At 54.7% G+C, this 22,604-nt stretch overlaps 1 protein-coding gene across 1 annotated transcript; it reads right to left on the reverse strand.

Annotated features, from left to right (window-relative positions):
• Positions 1-1,139: 1,139 nt before the first annotated feature.
• Positions 1,140-21,813, reverse strand: WNT9B (Wnt family member 9B). The gene is made up of 6 exons (XM_032429630.1): positions 21,699-21,813; positions 18,571-18,636; positions 4,417-4,477; positions 3,798-4,054; positions 2,443-2,708; positions 1,140-1,613 (listed from the first exon to the last, which is right to left on the reverse strand). Exons 1-6 carry the CDS (start codon positions 21,811-21,813, stop codon positions 1,140-1,142), a joined length of 1,239 nt encoding a protein of 412 aa, XP_032285521.1.
• Positions 21,814-22,604: the final 791 nt, after the last annotated feature.

Consider the following 22,604-nt stretch of genomic DNA (forward strand, 5'->3'; position numbering starts at 1 on the left):
CAGAGTCACTTCTATTCCTCAGGTATGAGCCAAAGTGGGGGCCCTCCGTGAGTGAAGGGGGTCCCCAAGGAGCAGGCTTAGCAAAGCCTGTAACGTCAGGGCAAAACCTTAATTAAATGAGTAGCTAGAAGAGTGGAATTGTAACCAGAGCCAGAACTCTTCTGGGTCGCGAACGTCAGCTGCGTTGGGGTCTCACGGCACGGGTGACCGCAGCCACGGGCAGTTGACCAAACAGGGCCTAAGGGGAAGCTGAGAAGCCGAGCTCCCTGCATCCCTGCCTCCAACCAAAGGCTGTCACCCTCGCCTGGGCTGGGACTAAAGGTTCCCCAGCCGGGAAAGAGGGGAGGGGTCGCTGTCGCTCTGCACAGCCCCGGTGCTCCATCTGCGCGCCCCCCGGGGACAGCGAGACCCCACCAGCCTCGCATCCGCTGGGGCTCTTACCGAGCGGGGCTGGCTGGGCGTGCATAACTCAGCTCTCAAGGCAAGAGTGAGGCCTCAGTGCCTATTTTAAAAGCCAAATCAAGGACACAGGGCTCCAGGGCATGTATCTGACTTGGGTCCACTCGAGCCCAGCAAGCTTTCCTTTCTGCAAACAAACAGCCCCTACCTCCCGGCCTCTCCCCGACCTCTAGCACAGCAAAGCCACCGGGCGTGGAGCTGCATGGCCCCCAGGGCTCACTGTGACCTGAGCCGGGCCCCCGGGCTGCACTGACCCATCCCTGCCAGGCTCCAGCCTTGGCAACCGGCTGACACTGTCTTCCCGTGCCCTGCTGGCCCGGGAGCTCACCTCCCAACATCTTGCTGGCTCTCGGCCACTCACCCGAGGAATGGAGCTAGCGGGATGTCCCCCCCTAAGCCCCTCAGTGCTGGCCTCCTCTTGGTCTCCCTCACCCGGCCCCCCACCTCCTGCTCCAACAAGGCTGGGGACCCTCCGTGCAGGTCCCCGCGAGCCTCTCTCTCTGTGGAATGTGCAGGGAGGGAAGGGCTGAGGCCCCGGAGGGAGGAGTGCGCGTGCAGGGGCGCGGGCGTCGGAGAGTGCCTGCCTGCGGTGCGTCCCTGCGGGGGGGGGGGGGGGGGCGCTCGGGGGGGCCGGGCGCCGGGGGTCCTGGCAGCGCCCCCGGGCACCCCGGGCCGCCGACCTAGTGTTTGCAGGTGTACAGGAGCTCCTCCTGCACGCACTGCTGGCACTCCACGTAGCAGCACCACTGCACCTGGCAGTGGCAGGAGAAGGCCACCAGGCGGCTCTGGGTGTCGTAGCCCCGCCCGCAGCACAGGCTGCTGCAGCTGGCCTCCCGGGAGCACGCCCTGCCCCCCGTGCCGGGCGAGTACTTGCTGGGCCGGCAGAAACTGGGCGAGTCTTCCATGTAGACCAGGTCCCCAGGCCGCGGGGCCAGGCCCTTGGTGGGGCTGCCGGGCCGGGCAGGGGCCCACAGCTCCAGGCGGCCCAAGGCCTCGTTGGTGGCGCTGGACACCTTGACGGCTGAGTCATAGCGCAGCTTGAGCGCCTGGCCCGTCTCTCGGAAGGGGGAGAGCTGCTTCCAGCAGGTGCGCACGGCGCAGGAGCCCGACACGCCGTGGCACTTACACGTGGTCCTGAGGCCACTCTTCACTGCCTGCAGGGAGAGACAGAACGCAGGTGTGGCCGGGGCCCCCGAGCCCACGGCGCCAGCCCGCCCCCAGAGCGTAGACCCTGGCAGGGACGTGGCAGCAGGATGGGCGAGAGGCAGCAGAAGGAGGCAAACAGGACCCAAGCTAACCCACGTGCCGCCTTTGTGCGGACTAGTTCAAGGCCACCCTTCCGCTGGGCCAAGGTGCCTGCCCCGGGGAGAGCAGTGTGGGCCAGATCTCAGCCCCTGCTCCTTCCCTTGGCCCAGAGTCCTTGTGGAGGAGAAAGCTTGCACAACTGAGCACAGCAGCCCTGGTTTACACCGAGTCAGCAGCAGTGAGGACACGGAAGTCAGTTTCCAAAAGAGGCGGAACCCTTGCCTCTACCAGCCTCTGATCCCAATAGACCGAGAAACTTTTTACCCTCCGGCCTCCCACTACCATGTGCCTCTGCTAAGCCCCTTCCCTTCTCTGGGCCTCCTCCTCCGTCTTTCCGTCTGTAAAATGGAGGAAGTGGGGGTGTTGCACCAGATCAAAGCTTTCAAACTTGCTTCTGGGACATCCAGGAAGGCCAGTCCCAGGAATGGAGACCCTTCTCCAAATATGTTTCGGCCTCATCAGGGCTCAGTCCCTAGCCTGGCTCCCACCTGCTGCCTAGCCCGCGATGGTGCCCAGGACCCTTCCCTACTTCCTGGCACCTGGTAAGGGCATGTCGGTGGAAGGAATGGGGCTCCCCGGGGACAGCTGCGTGTGTGCCGAGGGGCCTCCTACAGACCGGCTGCCCGCACCAGCACCCTGGCTGGGGCAGGGCTCTGCGCCTCTGGGGAACGTGCTCACCTTGATGCCCACGTGGGTGTTGTGAGCATCCGCCCGGGCCCTCAGGTCTTTGCTTCCTCTCTTGGGCCCCAGGAAGTTGCTCAGGAACTTCGTGCTGTACTTGAGGTTGTCGCCGCACACGCCCCACTGCCAGGCCTGCCGGCTCTCCAGGCCCGGAGAGTCGTCACAGGTGCAGCGCTCCATGCGGCCGGCGCTGCAGGCCCGGGCCAGAGTGTGGGTGAGGGCGGCTGAGGACACTGCGTACAGGAAGGCCGTCTCCTTGAAACCTGGGCCAGGCACCCGAGGGATCCGGGAGGGAGGAGGAGAGTGGGCTCAGAGGCTGCCCTTTGCCCTCTGAGGGCAGAAGAGGATGATGGGGGCGCCGTGATGAGCCGGACGAGTGTCGTGTGGAGCTGAGGACATGGCTCGGGACAGCCTCCTATCACCCGCCCCTTAGCCTCAGGCGGCAGGCTGCCGGGTGGATGGAACTTTCAGATTTACTATGGAGTATATGCCCAGATTCCTAGGGCAGCAGACAGGGGTTCCTGCCTTTAGATGAGGACACTAAGATGCCGAGAAGTGACTTGGGCACATGCTGAGGCCAAACCACTGACCTTGACTCCAAGTGAATGTGTGGGCAAACTGGACCAACCCATTTCTGAGGCCCCTGATCCCCTGAAATATGCTCTGTGGGCGTCCTGGGCTTCAAGATCCTGCTTAGATGTCACTCTCTGCTCCGTGCCTCCAGCTTCCGGCATAGAGGCCGGCTCACTGCGAGCCTCACCAGACGCTTGGTGAATGAGGTGTGGAGGGATGCAGGGAGGAAGGGAGGAGAGAAGAAGGTAGGGTGTGAATGGAAGGGAAGGAGGGAATGACGGACCAACGGGTGCGATGAACAAAGTCACGGGTGAATGAGGGAACACATGAATTTGGCCCGTCTCAGGTTATTTGGCCAACTATTACCTGCCTTCCATCCTTATATGTTCTTGCCCCTTGTTTTGTGCACGTGTGTGCAGGAGGCTGAGGGAGGGGACTGGGGGACCACCCATCTCATCTGTGGGCTCCTCCTCGATTCAGGAATGGGCTGTGCCTCCTCCTCTCCCGGGTCTCCCTTGCTCCTCCACTCCCCCACAAACCAAGGGAAAGGCTGGGCCTCATTAACTCCTGGGACTCTTCTAGCGGGGGACTGTGCTAGGTTCGCAAGGGCAGCATGGCCTGGGCCCAGGGGCCGGGGGGGGGGGGGGGGGGGGGGGGGGGGGACGGGGGCCCCGGGGGGGGGGGGGGGGGGGGGCAGAATGGCTGGCATCCTCCCCAGCCCTCCTCTCCCCCAGGCCTCCTCCCCAGTCCTCCTCCCCCCCCCCAGCCCTCCTCCCTACCTCTCTTGAGCAGGCCGGTCCTCCCCTCCAGGCTGCAGTTCCAGCGCTCGTGTCGAAACTGGAATTGGCACTCGAGCAGGCTGAGGTGGGCAGCATCCTGCAGGGTCTCGGCCAGGCCAGGCTCCCTCCGGCAGAGCTGCTTCTGCCGCCGGGACAGCTTCAGCAGGTCACACTGCTTCAGGTGGGCCCCACCCTGTGCAGGGGCCACGGCCGTGCCCAGCCCTGGGAAGGGCGTCAGGACCTCCCGCCCGGTCAGGCTAGAGGGAGTGACAGAGGGAGACAGTGACCCTTGGGGGTCTTGATGGGGGAAGGGGGTAGGTAGGACAGGGGACAAGCAAGGGGGGAGGGGGCCCTCTTGGGGGCTTCATTTATTCCCTGCTGGGAGGCGGGCCAGCCCCATGTGGTTATGGGCCCATTTTTCAGAGTAGGAAACCCAAGTGCTTGGAACAAGCTCTCGTGCCCAAGTTTTCCAGAGGCCAATGTCTCTGCTGTTCTTACCCATTCTATTTCCCAAACTTGCCCAATCATAAAAATCATCTGGGTGCTTATTAAAAATATAGATGCCCAGGGTCCACATTGGGTCTGGAGTGCAGCCTGGAGATCTGTATTTACCACATACTTTGGGCAACGTCTACGATCGGGGATGTTTGGGAAGGACTGTGCGTAGTACTGGCTGCTGTCTGGAGGGGAGAGCCACGTTCCTCAGAGGGGGGGCAGGCAGACGGATGGAGGTGCTGGGCAAACGCTCCACAATTTCCCTGATATCCCTCTCTCCCTCAGGTTATACGGCTGCCCAAGTAATCCCGTGCCCACCTAGCCTGTTTCTGCAATTCCCAGCTAGATCTTCAACCTTCTGGCCACTCAGTACCTGTTACAAAGAGATGCTTAGGGAGTACCTGGATGGAGGGAGGGAGGGATGGAGGAAGGAAGGAAGGAAGGAAGGAAGGAAGGAAGGAAGGAAGGAAGGAAGGAAGGAAGGGTGGATGGACAAATGGATGGATGGACAGATGAACTGACAGATGGGTGGATGAATTTCCATCACACCATCCCCTCCAAACTTCCTGTTCTACTACATCCAAAGTCCGTGGATTCTGAAGTCAGGCTGCCACTTCCTAGCCGTGTCGCCTTGAAGCCTTGGTTTTCTCCTCTGGGAAGTGCAAAGGGGGATCCTTTCCACCTCCTGGGGCTGCTGGGAGGATTATATGGAAAGTACCAACCACAGTGCCTGGGACACACTGGTTCACCTTTCTGCAGGCTGGAGTATCTCAAAATTCTTTCCTCTCGCAAGAGGCTTTATTCTTTAACCTGGGCAGATCTTCCCTTTGTCCAGATAAGGAAACAAAGTTTTATGGAGAGGCAGTGACTGGCCTGAGCCATAAAGCCGATGAGCAGCAAGACAGGGAATACCATTAGAGCTCACCTTCCCTCTCCCCAGAAGCTCTCTGAGATGATTCTCCTCTTTCCTATCCTGTCCCCTGGTGGCGCTCAGCATGGGTAGAATATACGCCATTCCAGGAGAGGCCCACACCCCACGGAGCCGAGGACATGGCTCTCCTGTTTGGAGCCACCTGACCCAGCCTGGCCATCTGGCTGGATGCCACACTGCCCCAGGGAGAGTGTGGGTTCTGGCTAGGCCCCAGGTGCCCCCAGAAAGTGCCCGTAGATTCTAAATCCATCAGATGCAGCCAACCCAGTGTGGAGCATATCTCTGAAACCTCTGAGCAGAGACAGATGCTATCAGGCTCCTCCTGGCCCAGCCTGGCCCTAGGCTCCCCTGCTAGACAGGGTGAGGGCAGGGACCTGTTAATCATTAATCTGGGGGCAAATGGGTAAATTTCCGGTCCACCAGGTCTACACCCAAACCCCTCCCTGCAGCCTGGCAGGAAACCCTTAGAGCTTGACCCTTGGCAGGTCCAGATGTCAGCTCTAGCTGAGGAGGCCCCACCCTGACTGGCTTCCAGTATGAAGGGGACAAAGAGAGCAGGCACCAGTTAGTCCCTCAGATGGTCTCCTCCCCACAGCAGGTGCTGGTGTGAGGGAAAACTCTGCTCACGCTGTTCCTACCGTTCAGAAATTGGGACCTCCCTCGTAGCAGCTGATGGACAGATGAGAGAACACACAGGGAGGGAGGGCAATTTTGACCAGTGGGGCTGCACATCCTTCAAGGCCTGTCTCAGATGCCATTCCAAGAACAATAGCTATTATTATTATACCATTACAGCTTTATATATATACCTTTATACATATACCATATATATATATATATATATATATATATATATATATATATACCATATATACCAAAGTATATAACATTATACTTTCTGTTACATAATTTCAATCATCTATCAGTTTTTGAGTCCTTATTACTAAGACCTTTAAATTGCAGACACCTGTTGAGTTGGCTACCCACTGGTTCTTCCCATCTACATGGTTACCACCATGTGGCTGACCATTTTATACCACATGACCCTGCCGCTCCGACCTAGCGATTGGACCAATGAGGATCACGTGACTCAGGCTGGGCCAATCAGTCCTTTCTCTGGGAATTTGGAATTTGAATTAAGTTGTGCTTACAGTTGCTTTCTCTCTCCGTCTTTCTTTGGGTGATTGGGCCTGTAACTCAGGAGATAAAAAGGAGAAGCTGGTCCAAAGAGAGAGCAAAACAATGAACCGAATGCATAGAGAGAAGCAGAGGTGAGAATGGGAGGGAGAATTTGGGGAGCTTTTCAGCCCCAGCCCCAGAGTCTTCCTGTGGGCAGCCGTGTTCTTACCTTCGACACTCCTATCTATAGTACGGCGTTAAGGCTTGGAGTTGGTCATCTAACCAAGGGTACTGTCACTGATCATGAGCTTCTGACAGCTGTGAAGGACCAGCAGGCCCTAGCCTGCAGCTGTGAGCCAGGGCCAGCAAAGACCCTCTCTCCCATCCATAGGCCCCTATTTTTTTTTTTTTTTTGATTTCGTGTAATAGACCCTGTGATTGATGGCCCCAGAAAAAGTCCAGTATAAAGTCGGTTAATTTTATTAGCAGTAATGACACTTAGTAGCGATTAATGGTCAGGAAAGGCAGCCAACCGCATAGAGGCCTCAGGCCACACTGGGCCCCGGTCTGTCCGAGAAGACTAGCCTGGCACTGCCTTAGGAGCCCCCTCAGGACCTACGAAGACAGCTGGGAGATCTTCCAGGACCCAGTTTCCCTTTTCCTTATTTCCTATGTTGTGGTTGGGATCACATTTCCTTTGAAGAAACAGTGCCATGACATCAACTTTAGAAAACACCGTATTTCCTCAGATGCTGTTAGTGAGCTATCGTCCGCATGCCCATCCCGTGGCATCTGCTAGGGAAGCCTTCTTCCCGGACCTCAGAAGAATTCTAGGCATTGCAGGCTCCCGTCCATTTCGGGGTCTGTGGGCATGATCCCCTCCCCTTGAAGAAACCACATTCCCTGGCACCCCAGGGCTGAGAACCCCACCCACCCCTGCCTCTCTGCAGAATCTTAATCGCCCACATGTTAGTTGGGCCCCATGGGGGTAAGATGTACACCTGGGAAGATCAAGTGAGCTTCGTCAGTCGTGTGAATCCAGACAAAATTTGGAGTTTTCATAAAGACGCTGCCCTGTGGTCTGGTCAGATGGTACCAACCAAATAAGTAGCCAGTGTTCTGAGCTCAAGAGCAGAGGATGAACAACTTGTGAAGTTGTTAGCTGCTCTTCTGGGCTGTGGGACGAGAGCTCCTCCAGACTTCTGCCCGGCTCAAGTGCTCCCGAGCCCTGTGGGACCAGGCCACCCCCCAACAGGCTTTGGTGCAGCTGGTCTCCCCCATTTCTGCTTCCAGTCGCCACCCCCCGCCCCAGGCTGACTTCCAGTCCCTCTTCTCCTGCGAAGAAAGCAACAATCCCATGTGACCAGCTCCATTCTCCTCCCTTCTTTGCCTCCAGCCTGAGACCCTCTGCTCTCTGTACCCTCAGCCCTTAGTTTAATAATAAGACCAGAAACCCCCACCCCTATACAACAAGATGTCTCTGGCTTTGACTCCGGAGCATCGCCAGCTGTTCCCTGGGCCACCTTGTCTCCTCCCAGGGTGGGAAAAGTCAAGGGTTCCCCTCAGGACTTCACCTCACATACACCCCTACCCCCAGATCTCCTCTGCCCGCTGCTGGCCCTTCCTGCCCTGGCCTCCTTTCACTCCCCAATGCTCACCCCATCCACAGTTTTGGCTAAAGCAGCTCCACCTGGGATGACCCTGAAGGAAGGAAAAGAAGATTCTCTCAGGATTTGGAGAAAGTGTCCCAGGAGGCTGCTTTTGTTTACCTTCAACAGGACCCCAGTCACCGCCAAGCCCCAGAGAGGAAATGGAGCTCACCTTGGAATAATCACTCACCACCTGCTGGAGTAGGGAACCCAAGGACCTCAGGCCCCCCAAGCTGTTCTGGCCTGGGTAGTCTGGTCCCAGGTCTGCCCTCGCTCACTGGCGACCTTGGGAAGGTCCACTCTCCCGCTGAGCTCATTGCATCTAACAAAGACACACTGGCTAGTGGGAGAGCATGAAGGGACCAGGCTGCCTATGTTCAAACCCTGCCTCCACCTCTTACCAGTTGTGTCACCTTGGGCAAAGCTCTTCACCTCCCTGTGCCTCACCTATAAAATGCAGATCACCACAGTACCCACCTCACGGGGCTTTGGGGAGGATTAAATGAGTTAACATTTGCACAGGTCTTAGAACAGTGCCTGACACAGAGTAAGCTCCAGAGAAGTGTCATTCTTGAGCACTCACTATGTGCCAGGCTCCATGCTGGCCACGGGGACGTGCTCCTGCCCCTGAGGAGCTCCAGTCTAGAAGGAACTTGGTAGGATTCAGTAGTGCTCCAGATTCTCCCAAGGCCCTAAGAAGCAGAAGAAAGCTTTGAACCAGCCCAGCTCCCGGTGGAACAACCAGGAGGTGCTCAGGGATCAGAACTCTTAGCTCCATCTGGGTGAGAACCTGACCTTGGCCAGGCCCATCCTACCTGTAGTAAGGGGCCTGGGGGGTGGGGAGGAGGCAGGAGGAAGGTCCTAGGGAGGCTTCCTGGCTAGTCGGGGAAGACCAGGCAGGTACAGTGCATTTCCCATCACTTGGGGGTGCCCCAGGCGCTGTTCTCCCCCCTGACACACACACCCACCCTTGTTTCCGCTTGAGAGGGTCTGGCGGTTCCAGAGGAGGTCGCCCCCAGGATGTGGGTGAGGGAGTGGGTGGGTGGTGTAGGACAAGGCTGGCGGTTTCCAGGGCACCAGGCAATGCCAGCCTGTCTAGACCCTTAGCTGGAGGGGCCAGGAGCTGTGCCTGGCACCAGGGACCTTGCCAACTGTGGGCAGCTGCCTGGGAACCAGGAAAGCCTTGCCCTGCCCGGAGCATTGGCCTTGGCCCTGCAAAACCCCATTAGATGCTCCCGATAACAGGCTTCCGCTGCAGGGCCATTTGCATGGTAAGTGTTCCCTTTGTGCTTTCATCTCAAACATCTCAGCCCACCTCACAGCCCTCACTAAATCCCCCTACACACCCACCCACACCCACCCACACACGCCCCACCCCCACCCGGTGCTCTCCACCACCCATCTCTTCCCAGCAGGGAGAGTTGCTGAGGGTGATGCCTGGCAGGGGAAGAGAGGGCCTTTGGCTCCAACAGTCCTTCTGCGGGGGGGGGGGGGGGGATACCCTCAACACCCACCCCAAGCTTCTCTCCCCTCTTTCTGTCACGCTGAGGGGCCCCAAGTGGATGCATGCCATTCCCTCCATCCTTCAGACTCCTTTCTCCTCTCCTGGATTCCGTGTCAACCTCATGCCTCCTCCAAGACCACGTCCTTAATGAGCAGCCTGGCCAAGTTGCCAGTTGCCATATCCTACCTCTACTTTTTTTTTTTTTTAGATTACTTATTTATTTATTTGAGAGAGAGATAGAAAGAGAGAATGAGCAGGGGGAGGGGCAGAGGGAGAGGAGAGGGAGAAGCAGGCTCCCCAAAGCAGAGAACCCAACACAGGGCTTGATCCCAGGACCCTGAGATCATGACCTGAGCTAAAGGCAGACACTTAACCGGCTGAGCCACCCAGGCGCCCCCCCTCCACCTCTACTCCTAAAAGCTCCAGCCCCCTTCACTCACCCATTCACTTAAATATAAATATCAACGACTTTATTGAGGGTCAGCTTCATGCCAGGTCTCCCCACAGAAGACTGAAAGACACAAAAGATCACTCACTACATCCTTGTCGGCGTCCCCCCTCAGCCCCTCTTGGCTCCACCCCTCCTTTCCTCCCCAGCTCTTAAGTTCAGGACTCCATGAACCCAGCTTGAGGACCAAATCTGGTCACCACCTCCCCCCCCCGCCCCCCCACCAGAGCTCATCCCCAGAGCCTCGTCCCCTACCCCAGCACAGCCCTGGCTCAGAGAGAAAAGAGCCGGGCCCAGCTGTGGGTTTTGTCTCTCCAAGAACAGCTCCACTTCCTGTCTGCAGCCCCACGCACACCGGGCTGCCCGCTGAGGATGGCATCGGGCAGACGTGTGCTCACAGCTAAGTGAGCAGCAAGCCGCCTGCCCAGCAAGCATGCTTTGCATCTCAACAATCTTGGGTATTTTGAGCTTGGCCAGTGCAACATCTGCGGAGGAAATGCTTGCCCTCCTCCTTCCTGTCTCTCTCCCTCTCCACTCAGGCTCAGGCAGAAGCACTGGAGGGGAAGCCTTCATCCCTGGCACATGGATCAGGTGGCACAGTGGCCACCAAAGGTCCCCATGTGCAGGGGGCTCCCTCGCCTCTGCAGGCCTGAGATTAGGAACATGTCCCCCCAGCTCCCTGGCTGGGTCCAAATGCACACCAATTGAATCATTATATTTTAAGGCTGGAGAAGCCCTTCAAGATCACCCAGTCCAGAGGTCTTTGCCCTGATGGCTCCTGGGAGGTATTGCAGAGGCTTCTGGGGGCAGGCAGGAGGGCAAGGGGTTTGCCAAGAGTGCAGGTCTCTGCTTTGACCTGTCTGGTGCCCTGGGAGTTCATGTAATATTTATTGTCCAAGGTGACCCAGGACTAGGATGGGATTCCTGATTGTTTCTGTCAAGCCTGGCAGTTTCTGCTTTCAGTTTCAATGCAACACTTCAGGGAAGCAAAATCAGCACCACCACAGCAAATGTCTAGGATGAAAGGAACACAAGATGGGTAGGACTGAAAGGAAGGCAATCTGGTTAGGATTCCTCTGGACCCCTGGGCAGCTAAAGGGAGAGAAGTATGCTTTGTTTAAAAGACTACTTTTTTCCTGGTCTAAAACTCAGTTTCTTTTTGGCTAAACATCAAAAATAAAGCTTAGAGAAGTGGCCTGCTTATTCATACTAAAGTGTGAGAGTCTGATGCAATCCTAGTGCCTGAGAACCTACTTGGCTAGATAGAAGGAAGATCACAGGAGAGGGTCTAGGATCATGAAGAAACCGAAGAGGAAGGGGAAGCCTAGAGCAAGGATGGGTGGGGGGTAGAGAAAAGTGGGGCTGGAAACCTTAAGACAAGCTTTCCCAGCTTCTTGGGTTCACAGGCCCAGACCTGACCCACGGGAGGAGTAGTTTAGAGGACACAGGGTGGGGACTGCAGGAAAAGGCAAGTAGTCTCTGAGGATGTCTCTTCTTATGGCAGGCAACACGCCCACCCAGTTCGGCCCCAACCTTGAAACCCTGGCTCCCAGGCTGGGTGACTTCGACCAAGTTATTAAACCATAGTAAGTTCACCAACTCCCCAGCTGGGCAGGCTCTGGGTGGTCCCCCTCTTCCCCACAGATAGGCAGGCAGGCTCAGGCTGAGCTGGGGGCCCTAGAAGAGCCAGGCCCCCAGGGAACGCCCTATGTGTGATCCCTGTGTGATTCGGGTAGTTCCGCTGTTTGCGGCTGCTCTAGGCAGAGATGTCCCATGCTGCCCGTTCCATTTGTCCTCCTCCAGGGCCCAGGGATGGTCCACACCTCCACACCTCTCCTCTCAGCTCCAAGGACAGCAGGAGCCTCCCAATCTGGTGAAGGAGCCACGTCCTGAATGTGCCTAGGGGACACCTGGGTGGTCAGGACTGCCCTAAGGGATGAAGTTGTAAGGGGCTGCCTTGGGCATAGAGCGGGGTTCGCCCCCCCACCCCCTCAGAGCCGGACCAGGACAACTTCCCACCTTGGACAGTCCTGGACTCAGAGCCAGCCGGGGCTGTAGCAGAGGGTCCATCCCCTCGGGCAGTCTTTTCCTGGTCCTCCTGCCATGGCTACCCCAGTCCACTTCATGCCTTCCTTCAAGCTGTAACCCCTGCCTGCGATGCCTCTCCCAGTCCAAAAGTCCTCATGGATCTCCTGGACTCTTTTATGGCCACAGCCTTTTTCAATACTTGACTCAAAATGCAAGGAATGGGAAAGGTGATCCTGAGGCCCCATCCAGCGCTAGCATGCTCTGATGCTTGTCTACCTCCTCCAGGAAGCCCTCCTTACTTGCCAGCCCCATCTCTCCTAACCATCCTCTTTCTTTGCGTTCTCTCACTTTTCAGATATAACATCCTTAGTTCTGCGTGGTTGACACTTTTTTCTTCCTCCTCAGAGCTGCACAGACAGACTCTCCAAGTAGCCTGTAAGCCCCTGGCAGAGGTCCTGGTTTCTCATACCCTGAGGTCCCCCATCCCTAGCTCGGATCCTCAGACACTTGCTGGCTGCATAAATCCCTCAGATGTCCAACCCCAGGCGGGAGAGTATAGCTCCAGGCTGTCCCTCAGCCTCCCCTCCCACACCCCTGGCCTCCCTGCTGTCTCACTCCCAGGCTGCAGGGTCCACCCCCAACCTTCCCAAGCTCCGCTCTGCAGGCTCGGGGGGCGTGGCTTTGGAGGGCGTGGCTCTGGAGGAGGCTGCCTGTGGCCACGCCCTCCGACTCTGATCACTGGCGCGTGTTCTCCCCAGTGCCAGATCTCGGGGCACCTGGCCACGGTCAGTCAGACCCCGACTCCGCCGGCCGCCGGCTCAGCCCCTGTGGGGACTGAGAAAGTCAGGTCTGTTCCCTCCGGACCTCAGTTCCTGGGGTCAAGCCGTGCCAGGCAGCTGAAGCCTCCCTCTGATAGCCAGCGAGGACCCGACAAGAACTTGGCCAAAAGTCTTTCTTTAAACCTCAGCTTGCACAGCCTCTAGCGGTGGCACATGCTGAAAGTTTACCGCAGGTTCACTTCGCCCACAATTCCAACTCGACAAAGCTCGGACAATTAAAGATTTTTATGCAGTCACGGTGAATTCATATGGCAGCAAGTGTCCTGACCTGAACCCAAATGAGAATATTTGTGGTCTGCCTTTATCCCAACATGTAGATATTTGTCTGCAAAAATAATAATGGGGTGCTGCCCTAGATATGGCATATGCATTATATTACCTTTCTAAAATTCAAGAATTCTTGAATTCTGACATGACCTGGCCTTAAAGGGAATGGAACTATCAAGAAAGCAGACCTTCTCTGCTCTTGCCCTAAAACCAGTCTCTAGAATTTCCAGGACTCTGGCGGGGAGGTGGTGCCTGGCTGGCTCAGTGGGTAGAGCATGTGACTCTTGATCTCTAGGTAGTGAGTTCAAGCCCCATGTTGGGTGTAGAGCTTACTTAAAAAAAAAAAAAAAAAAGAATTTCCAGGACTCAGAACATGGTGGTTGAAGCCTATTCTTGCTCTTTGAGACTCTCCACTGCCCCGCTTCGGTCTTCATCTCTCCAGTGAGGGGGTCCGGGCTGGAGCAGCTGTTCTACCCCCCAATTCATCCCAGCTGCCATCAGGATTCCCATGGAAGGCCAGTTGTAACTGAATTCTGGAGTCTGACAGGGGCAAGTCTCTGCTTTCTGCTTCGCTTCTACTTCCTATCCTGACAGAGGCCAGGTCATGACAAAGCAGTGTGTGCTCAAGAGAGCCAAGTGTAAGTAGGTGATGGAAGAGCAAATACGATGGGGCAGAGGAAGATTCTGGGGGAGAGGAAGGGCCAGCGAGAGGGAGAGAGGCTGCCCATCTAGACTTGCACTGTGGACCATGAGGCAGTGCTAGCGACTGCGGGGGACTCAGCCAACAACAGGGCCCTAAGACCCTTGCCTAAAGGGCGCTATGCATGAATCAAAGACATAAGCACATGAAAAAAGTGGGTAACAAAGCAAGAGTTTAAGACAAGCAGGCGCAAGAGATGCCTAGGTCATATGCCAGGTAAGGGTGTGGGTGACAGAGGGGAGGGTTCAAGGGTCAGAGCGGCCCAGGGGGAGAGGCAGAGGCAGCAGGAGGTGGGGATGACGAGGTTGGCTCTGGATGCTGACGGGCCAGAATTCAAATTTCAGTGCTGCCAGCCACTAGCTGTGTGACTTTTGGCAAGGCACTTGGCCTCTCTGAGCCTTTTTCCCACTCACCTATATGAAGAGACTTCTACCAGCACCTACCTCCTGGGATGTCACAATGAATAAATGAGATCATGCACATAAAATGCTGAGCACGGAAAGGATTTGAATTATACATTGATGGGGGCAAAGATGAAGAGGGGAAGGAACATAGGACACCAGAGATGCTCCTAACTTGGGAGTCTCTAAGACCAGATCACTAGATTTCTTGAACTCTTTACATGTGGATAGCATTTCAGCAGTTTATATACACTTATTTAAGCGGCGCCTGGGGGGCTCAGTCGTTAAGCGTCTGCCTTCGGCTCAGGCCATGATCCCAGGGTCCTGGGACCGAGCCCTGCATCAGGCTCCCTGCTCAGCAGGAAGCCTGCTTCTCCCTCTCCCACTCCCTCTGTTTGTGTTCCCTCTCTCACTATATCTCTCTCTGTCAAATAAATAAATAAAATATCCTTATATACACTTATTTAACTACAACAACTCTATAGGTTAAGGACTAGCCCATTTAATAGATGAGAAAACTGAGGCTGGACGAGTTAACTGACTTGGGGCGCCTGGGTGGCTCAGTCAGTCAAGAAGCTGTCTTCGGCTCAGGTCATGATCCCACGGTCCTGGGATCAAGTCCCATTATGGGCTCCCTGCTCAGTGGGGAGTTTGCTTCTCCCTCTCCCTCTCCTGCTCCCCCTGCTCATGCTCTCTCTCTCTCAAATAAATAAATAAAATCTTAGAAAAAAAAAAAAAAAAGAACAGTTAACTGACTTGCCCTAAGTCACAGTTAATAAATGGGTTGGATGGAAGATCTGAACTCTATGTGACTCCAAGTCCAGTGCTCCTTACACTGTAGCAGGGCCTCGGGCTGCCTCTCTCCCTGCTTACACTGATGCCAGGGTGGGGTCACCCTCACAGCACCTGGCCCACCTCCTCCTGAGCCCAACTTCTACCTGAGCAATAATTCTCAAGGCACCTGGACCTCTGTTGCTTAGGGGATTCCAGCCCAGGAGTCCCCGTGCCTTGCCTGCCCTCCTCAGCCTTAGAAAATCCATCACTATCCATGAGGGGGCTGGTTTGACCCTGAGCCCAACTACAGAGCCCGACTCCTCCTCGGGGGGTGGGGGGGGGGGGGGGGGGGGGGGGGGGTGGGGGTGGTTATAGCTCAGCCAGGGACAAGCCGGCCTAAATTCCTTCCCCAAACACAATGATTCTTATCAGTGATGTTTGGCTTTCAATCTACCACCCCAAAGCAGTAAAATTTCTTTTACCCTTTCTTCCCTCCAATGCTGTTTTTCTCAGGACCCAATCAATTTCTAAAAATGTATTTAAGTGAAAACAATACCATCCAAATACAAAAAACACTTAGGAATAAGTTTTTAAATATGTGCACGACCTGCATGCTGAAAATTACAAAACATTGCTGAAGGAAATTTTTAAAAGCCCTAAATAAAGAGGTATGCCTGTTTATAAATCGGTAGATTCAATATTATTGGAATGTCGATCTTCTATAAATTGACTTATAGATTCAATGCAATCCCAAACAAAATCCTGGCAGGCTTTCCTATAGATATTGATAAGTTGATTCTAAAGTTTATGTGGAGGGGCGCCTGGCTGGCTCAGTCGTTAAGCGTCTGCCTTCGGCTCAGGTCATGATCCCAGGGTCCTGAGATAGAGCCCGGATCAGGCTCCCTGCTCAGTGGGAAGTCTGCTTCTCCCTCTCCCACTCCCCCTGCTTGTGTTCCCTCTCTCGCTATATCTCTCTCTGTCAAATAATAAATAAAATATTTACAAAAATAAAATAAAATAAAATTTATGTGGAAATATAAGGGACCTAGAATAGCCAAAACAACTTTTTAAAAAGATTTATTTATTTATTTTAGAGAGAAAGAGAGAGAGGGAGAGGGGAGGGGCAGAGGCAGAGAGAGAGGGGGAAAGAGTCCTCAAGCAGACTCCTTGCTGAGCATGGAGCCCAGTGCAGGGCTCTATCCCAGGACCCTGAGATCATGACCTGAGCTGAAATCAAGAGTCACACACTTAACCGACTGAGCCACCCAGGTGCCCCAAAACAATTTTGAAAAAAAGAGAGAGAGAGAGGGAGAGAGGGAACTTACTGTACTTGGTTTCAAGACTTACCATACAGCTACTATAATCAGTCCTATATGGTATTGGCATAAGGATAAACATATAGGCGAATGGAACAGAATAAACTGTCCAGAAATAGAATCTCATATGTTGAATCAATTAATTTGCAACAAAAATGACAACAGAGTAAGGACCATCTTTTCAGCAAATGGGGCTGGAACAAGTGGATGTCCACATGGAAAACAATAAACTTTGACCTTGACCTTACACAATTCACATAAATTAACTCAAAATGAACAAATAGACCTAAGTATAAAAGCTAAAACTATAAAGTTTCTGGAAGAAAACATAAGAGGAAATCTTTACAACCTCTGAGTAGACAGATTTCTTGGGTAGGACACAAAAAAAGCACAAACCATACAGGAAGTTGTAAATTGTACTTCATCAAAATTAAAAACTTCTGTTCTTCATAGGATTCCAATAAGAAAATTAAAAGGCAAGCCAAAGATAGGGACGAAATTTGCCAATACTTTCTTACAAAGGACCTGGATTCAAAATATACAAAAAACACTTACAACTCAATAAGAAGAAGAATAGCCCAATGAAAAAAGACATTCAGATGACTAACATGCACATGCAAAAATGTTCAACACGTGGGGTGCCTTGGTGGTAAAGTCAGTTAAGTGTCCAACTCCTGGTTTTGGCTCAGGTCCTGATCTCAGGGTCATGTGAGATGGATGGAGCCCCTCATCAGGCTCCGCACTCAGCACCCAGTCTGCTTAAGATTCTCTCTCCCTTTGCCCCGCCCCCCGATCATGCTCTCTCTTTCTCTCTCTCTCAAATAAATAAATAAATATTTTTTTAAAAGGTTCAACACACCATTCATCAGTGTGAAAATGCAAATCAAGACCACAATGAGATATCAATACATATCCACTAAAAGGGCTGAAATTATGACCGCCAGTAGCTGACAAGAGTACAGAGTAATTAGAACTCTCATACATCACTGCGTAAAATGGTACAATCACTTTGGAATACTATTTGGCCATTTCGTATGAAGTTAAACATAGGCATACCATATGATCCAATAGTCAGGTCCTAGGTATTTATCCAAGAGAAATAAAAACATATACCCATATATGTACGTGTACACAAATGCTTATAGCAGCTTTATTTGGAACAGCCCCAAACTGGAAACAATCCAAATGTCTATCAACTGGTAAATAGAGAAACACAGAGTGGTATGTCCATACAGTAGAATACCATTCAGCAGTAAAAAGGAATGTGCTACTGATATATGTAACAACGTGGATGAATCTCAAAAACATTATTTTGAGCAAAACCATTCAGACACAAAAGGCTATATACCAGATGATTCCATTTATGTGAACTTCTACAAAGGGCCAAACTAATCTATAAGGACAGAAAGCAGAGAAGTGATGATCTGGGGCTGGTGGGGGAGGACTGGTTGCAAAGGAGCATAGGGATCCTTTGGGCTGATGGAAATGTTCCCCCATGCATTAGTTGTGGTGGTGTTTATACAAGGGTATGCATTTGTTAAAACCCCAACTGTGCACTTAGAACGCATGCATTTTACTGCATGTAATGTTGATTAGGGAAAACAATTAAGGTGGCGGTTTGCTTTCTTTACAATGATGACACCTCCATAAGCCAAGAAGACGGTTAGAGGCCCAGGAACCACCAAAAGTGAGCCTGGACAGGCACCCAATCAGGCCCCTTTCATCCACCATCTCAGTGAAGCCTCGCATCAGCCTCTAAGATAGGTATTATCATCACCTAAAGCTCAGCGAGGTTAAGACATTTGCCCAAAGCCACACAGCGAGCAAGACAAAAGGCCAGGATTCAAACTCAGGTCTAGCTGACTCCAAAGCCTGTGCTTTCATAAACTTGTCTGTACCCTCTGTGGAGAGGAAAGGAACCTAACTAGCAGAGGTCACACATTATAAAAGCACCACCTAAGTCAATCAGTATTTACAAAGTTGTATCCACAGGAATGACTTCAAGTTATGAAGCTATTGGGATGACTTAAAGACTGGATTGGGTGATGAGGGCTGTCATGGGCTCCACTTGTCACATAATACAGTGCATGTTCATTTATAAAACACCGCACCAGTTAATATTTGCAGAATTCCCAAGCCATCCAAGCCAGAACATGAACTCTTGAGCAATCCTAGACTTCCAGGCCAGGATCAGCCCATTTGAATTAGGGAAACTTAGGACCTCCAGGTGCTATAGACCTTGGAGGCAAATAACCTGACCAAGTGACCAAGCAGGGGAGGGGGCCACCCTCTACCCCCTTACCCTCCAGCTCCTTGTAGCTGTTGTTCCCCTGGATGATCACACAGTATTCGCTCTGCAGACTGTTCCCTGGAGGGCAAAGAGCCCAGACTGTGGGCAGAACCTGGTTTCTGTCCTGCCTCTCCCATTGATTTGCTGTGTGACATAGGGTGAATCACTGAACTTTTCTGACCCCCGGGCTCCCTTGGGGAACTATTTACACCATCCTATAGACCTCAAGAATGGCTCTGAGGATCAGATGAGGGAGAGAGGCTGTATGAGAAAAGTGATTTGTAAATCACTGCAATACTAAATTAGGTCATTATCAGCATCACCAGAATTCAGCTCTGGGTTCGTACAAAAGCCCCAGAAACAGTTGCCAGCTTACTGTGGTTTGGGGATGATGGTTGCTTCATTTGAAAAATGGGAATAATCGTACATGACCTGCTTGAAACAGGGGGTTGGACCAGAGAATGTTCGGGGACACGTCCAACTCTTAAGTCTATGATTCTGTGATTTCAAAGACCCCAAGAAGATTGGCTTCACCTGCTCTCCTGATGTTTGAATTTGCTTTTACCAAATGCCCAAACATTTCATCTTATAATCGGAAATGAGACTTTAAGTGCAAATGACCTGGAGAAAGGAGAAACACATTGTCTTCCATTCTCACTATAGTGTGGATGACTGATACCAGATTCCTACCAGAGAGCAAATTCTGATGGGAAGCTGGAGAATCTGGCCTGACTGAGTCATGATAGGGCTTCCTCAGTGAGAACTCAGGCTGAATCCTGTCCATTCTCTGAGACTAAACACATAACAGCCCAAGGCCCCAGTTTTAGCTTATTCTCCAAGTATTTGTCCAGCTCCCCAGACTGGGGGGAGTGGTGGCTGGAGTCTATTTTGTCAGCCTTGCTTAGTTGGGTTCATGACCTGAAAGAGGTGACTCTAGGGACGCCTGAGTGGCTCAGATGGTTAAGCATCTGCCTTCGGCTCAGGTCATGATCCCGGGGGTCCTGGGATCGAGCCCCGAATCGGGCTCCCTGCTCGGCGGGAAGCCTGCTTCTCCCTCTCCACTCCCCCTGCTTGTGTTCCCTCTCTTGCTGTGTCTCTCTCTGTCAAATAAGTAAATAAAATCTTAAAAAATAAAAAGAAGAGGTGGCTCTAATACTCATATGATCCCTCTCAGCCCTAACCCAGGCCTAATCAACCATCCCCCCCCCCCCCCCCTCCCAAGCTCCCCCCCCCCCCCCCCCCCCCCCAAATCCACCCCCCCCCCCCCCCCGATTTCCAATGTTGCCCCACTGCTCACAAGTCTCAAATTCTACCCCTGTGCACTGCCACAAATTCCTTTCCCTTCCAACCATATCAACCAGGGTGGTCCAGGCCCCCTGGAGCCCCTCTCTCCTCACCTACCTGGCCCTCGCCCCATCCCCAACTCCAAAACCCCCCAAAAGAATTGTGGAAATGAGCTGATGTCCAAGAGGATGCAGGTGCATTTGTCCTCTTGCTCTCCATTCCAGCTCAGAAACCCCTGTCAGGGCTGGGATACCAAGCTACTATGCCTAATCTCCTCACTAGTAACAATTACTGGCATTAGTTGAGCATTTACTATGTGCTAGATACTATCCTAAGCGCTTTCCATGTACTAACTCATATAGTGCTCATATGAAATAGGCACTATTATCCTCATTTTACAGATGAGCAACTGAGACACAGAGGGCTTAAGTGACTTGGCCAAGAGCAAGGGCTAGCAAGTAGCTGGGTTGGGGATTGAACCCAAAGTCTGTGCCCTCGCCATTATACCCTGCCTGCTGGGGCGACAGCAGTGTCTTCAAGCCTGAAATCACTGTCAAACAAACATGTTTGTGCACTGCTCTCTGGGTAGAAATAGAGGCTCAGTTCTATCAAGTTCAGCCTCTTCTTTGTACAAAAGGGTCACTGAGGCCCAGAGACTGGTCTTCCCAGGTCACCAGCAAGCTGAGTTCAGAGCTAGGGTCTGGGCTGACCTGCCTACCCCACCCCACCCCCTTATATTTCAGGAGAGGCCCCTGCTCATAGCCAAAGCACGTTTTTAACCAGGGTCATGACCCGGAAATTAGCCCACAGCCCTTAGCTCTGCCTGTGCGGGGAGTTCTCAGATCCTTACTCCCCTCCCTGGCAGGTCCTTAAGAACAGTCTCTGGCAGGTCACTGGCTTGGTGTGTTTTCTTGCCTTTGCTTTAGGCAGGCTGTAAACCTCACCCTGATTTGGAGTGAAGATCACAAAAAATGACAAGATTAAAGTAACAGTCTGTACGTATTTGGAGCAAGCATTGGGTGGACGTCACGTGAGTGCCTTTGCACCCACGACCCCACCTCCCACCCAAGTCCCTAGGTCAGAGAAAGAGGGACATTGCCCTGTGACTTGCGCTGCGTTCACTCCCCACTCCCTCCCGCTCCCTCCCCTGGGATCTCCCCAACTCTGATCCTCCTTTTCCAATCATGTACCCTTCCTCCCTTCTCACTCTTGGTCATTCTCCCCAGAATTCCCCCGACGCCAGGTCTGAGATTTGGCTGGGCTTCCCTAGCGGAAGTTTCCCTCCGGCATCTCCCGCTGACACTCCCCACCGTCCGCAGGTCCGCATTCCCCCGCTATCCGCGCGATCCCCGCCCAGCCACCCAGCCCGCAGGGTCTCGGTTCCGCAGGGGGAAGGCAGAGGGTGGAGAGAGAGCCCGGGGCGAGGACTGCGGCTGGACGGAGCCCAGGTTACGAGCAGACAGGGCACGGAGTGAGGATCCAGAGAGGGCATCCGAGCGCGGGAGGGACGCGTGGACCGGCAGGGACCGGGCGCGCCGTGCGGATGGGGCCAGGGTCCGAAACGTGTGCAGAGTCCGGGAGCTCGGGCCGGGGTCCTAGGCCGGGCGGAGTGGGCGGGATGAGGTCTCGGACAGGGCGGGGTGGGAAGGGCGGCGGCGAAGAGGACCCAGTGGGACAGCAGATCGGGGCCGGAGCTGGGGAAGGCAGAGACCGAGCTCGGGGCGCGAACTCCGACAGCGAGCCGGGACTGGGGTCCGCCGGGGGCTAAGGTCTGAGTTCGAGGTCCCGCCGCGGCCGGGGCCAGCGGAAGGGAAATGTTGGCCCTGCTCTAGCCCGAGGAGGGGAGGCAGGCGGGCCGGGGACGCGGGCCGGGGGCGCGGCGGGCACTGACCCGAAGTAGGCGGCGGCGGCAGCGGCGGGCAGCGCCAGCAGGCAGAGCGCGGCCAGGGCCAGCGCGGGCGGGGGGCGCATGGTGCCGGCGGCGCGGCGCCCTGTCGCATCTCCTCGCGCCGCTCAGCGCTCGCAGCGCCGCCACCAGCCGCCCGTGGGGCTTTAAAGCCGGGCGGGGCGGAGCGGGGGTGGGGGAGGGAGCGGCTCTGGCGGCACCCCCCCGCCCCGGGCCGTGAGCCCCCCGCCCCATTGGCCCCGCCGGCCTCGCCCCGCCCCATCGCGGGTGGGGCCGCCGCCCAGGGCCCGCCCCCGCCCCGCCCCCATCCCCGCGTCCCAGCCGCCCCAGGTGAGAGCTCACCTGACGCGGCGCCCGCCGGGGGCGCGCCGGCGGATCGGGAAGGCCCCCGGGCCTGGAGAGGCGGGGATGGGGGCCCGAGGCGGAGACCAGGGAGTCTCCGCATCTCCCGGCCGGGTGGAGGGACGCGCAAGATTCTCTCCCCCGAGGTACGGGGGGTGGGGGGCGCAGAAGGAGGGAGGCTCCTGGAGTCGGCGGAGAAGCCGTTTCGTGTCCGCTCTCCTGCGCAGGGGGGGTGGGGGGGGTCTCTCTGCCCAGTCCCGGGACTCTGAGGGCAGGGCCGGGTCCTAACGCAGAGCCGCTCTCCCGGAACCGGAGATCCACGTCTAATGAATGGCTGGGGGGGACCCTGCTGTCCAGGAAAAGGAATCCTGGCGGGGTATCCCTTAGAGCAGAGGAGGGGGAAAGATCGATCCCTCTTTCTAAACGGGAGACCGTCAAGGGCAAGGTGCGCAGCGCGGGGTGGGAATGGGAGGGCCAGAGACGAACCTGCTTTCCAAAGTGTGTGGATGCCAGA

Source organism: Phoca vitulina, unplaced genomic scaffold (genome assembly GCF_004348235.1).
Source record: "Phoca vitulina isolate PV1807 unplaced genomic scaffold, GSC_HSeal_1.0 scaffold41, whole genome shotgun sequence".
Classification (NCBI taxonomy): domain Eukaryota; kingdom Metazoa; phylum Chordata; class Mammalia; order Carnivora; family Phocidae; genus Phoca; species Phoca vitulina.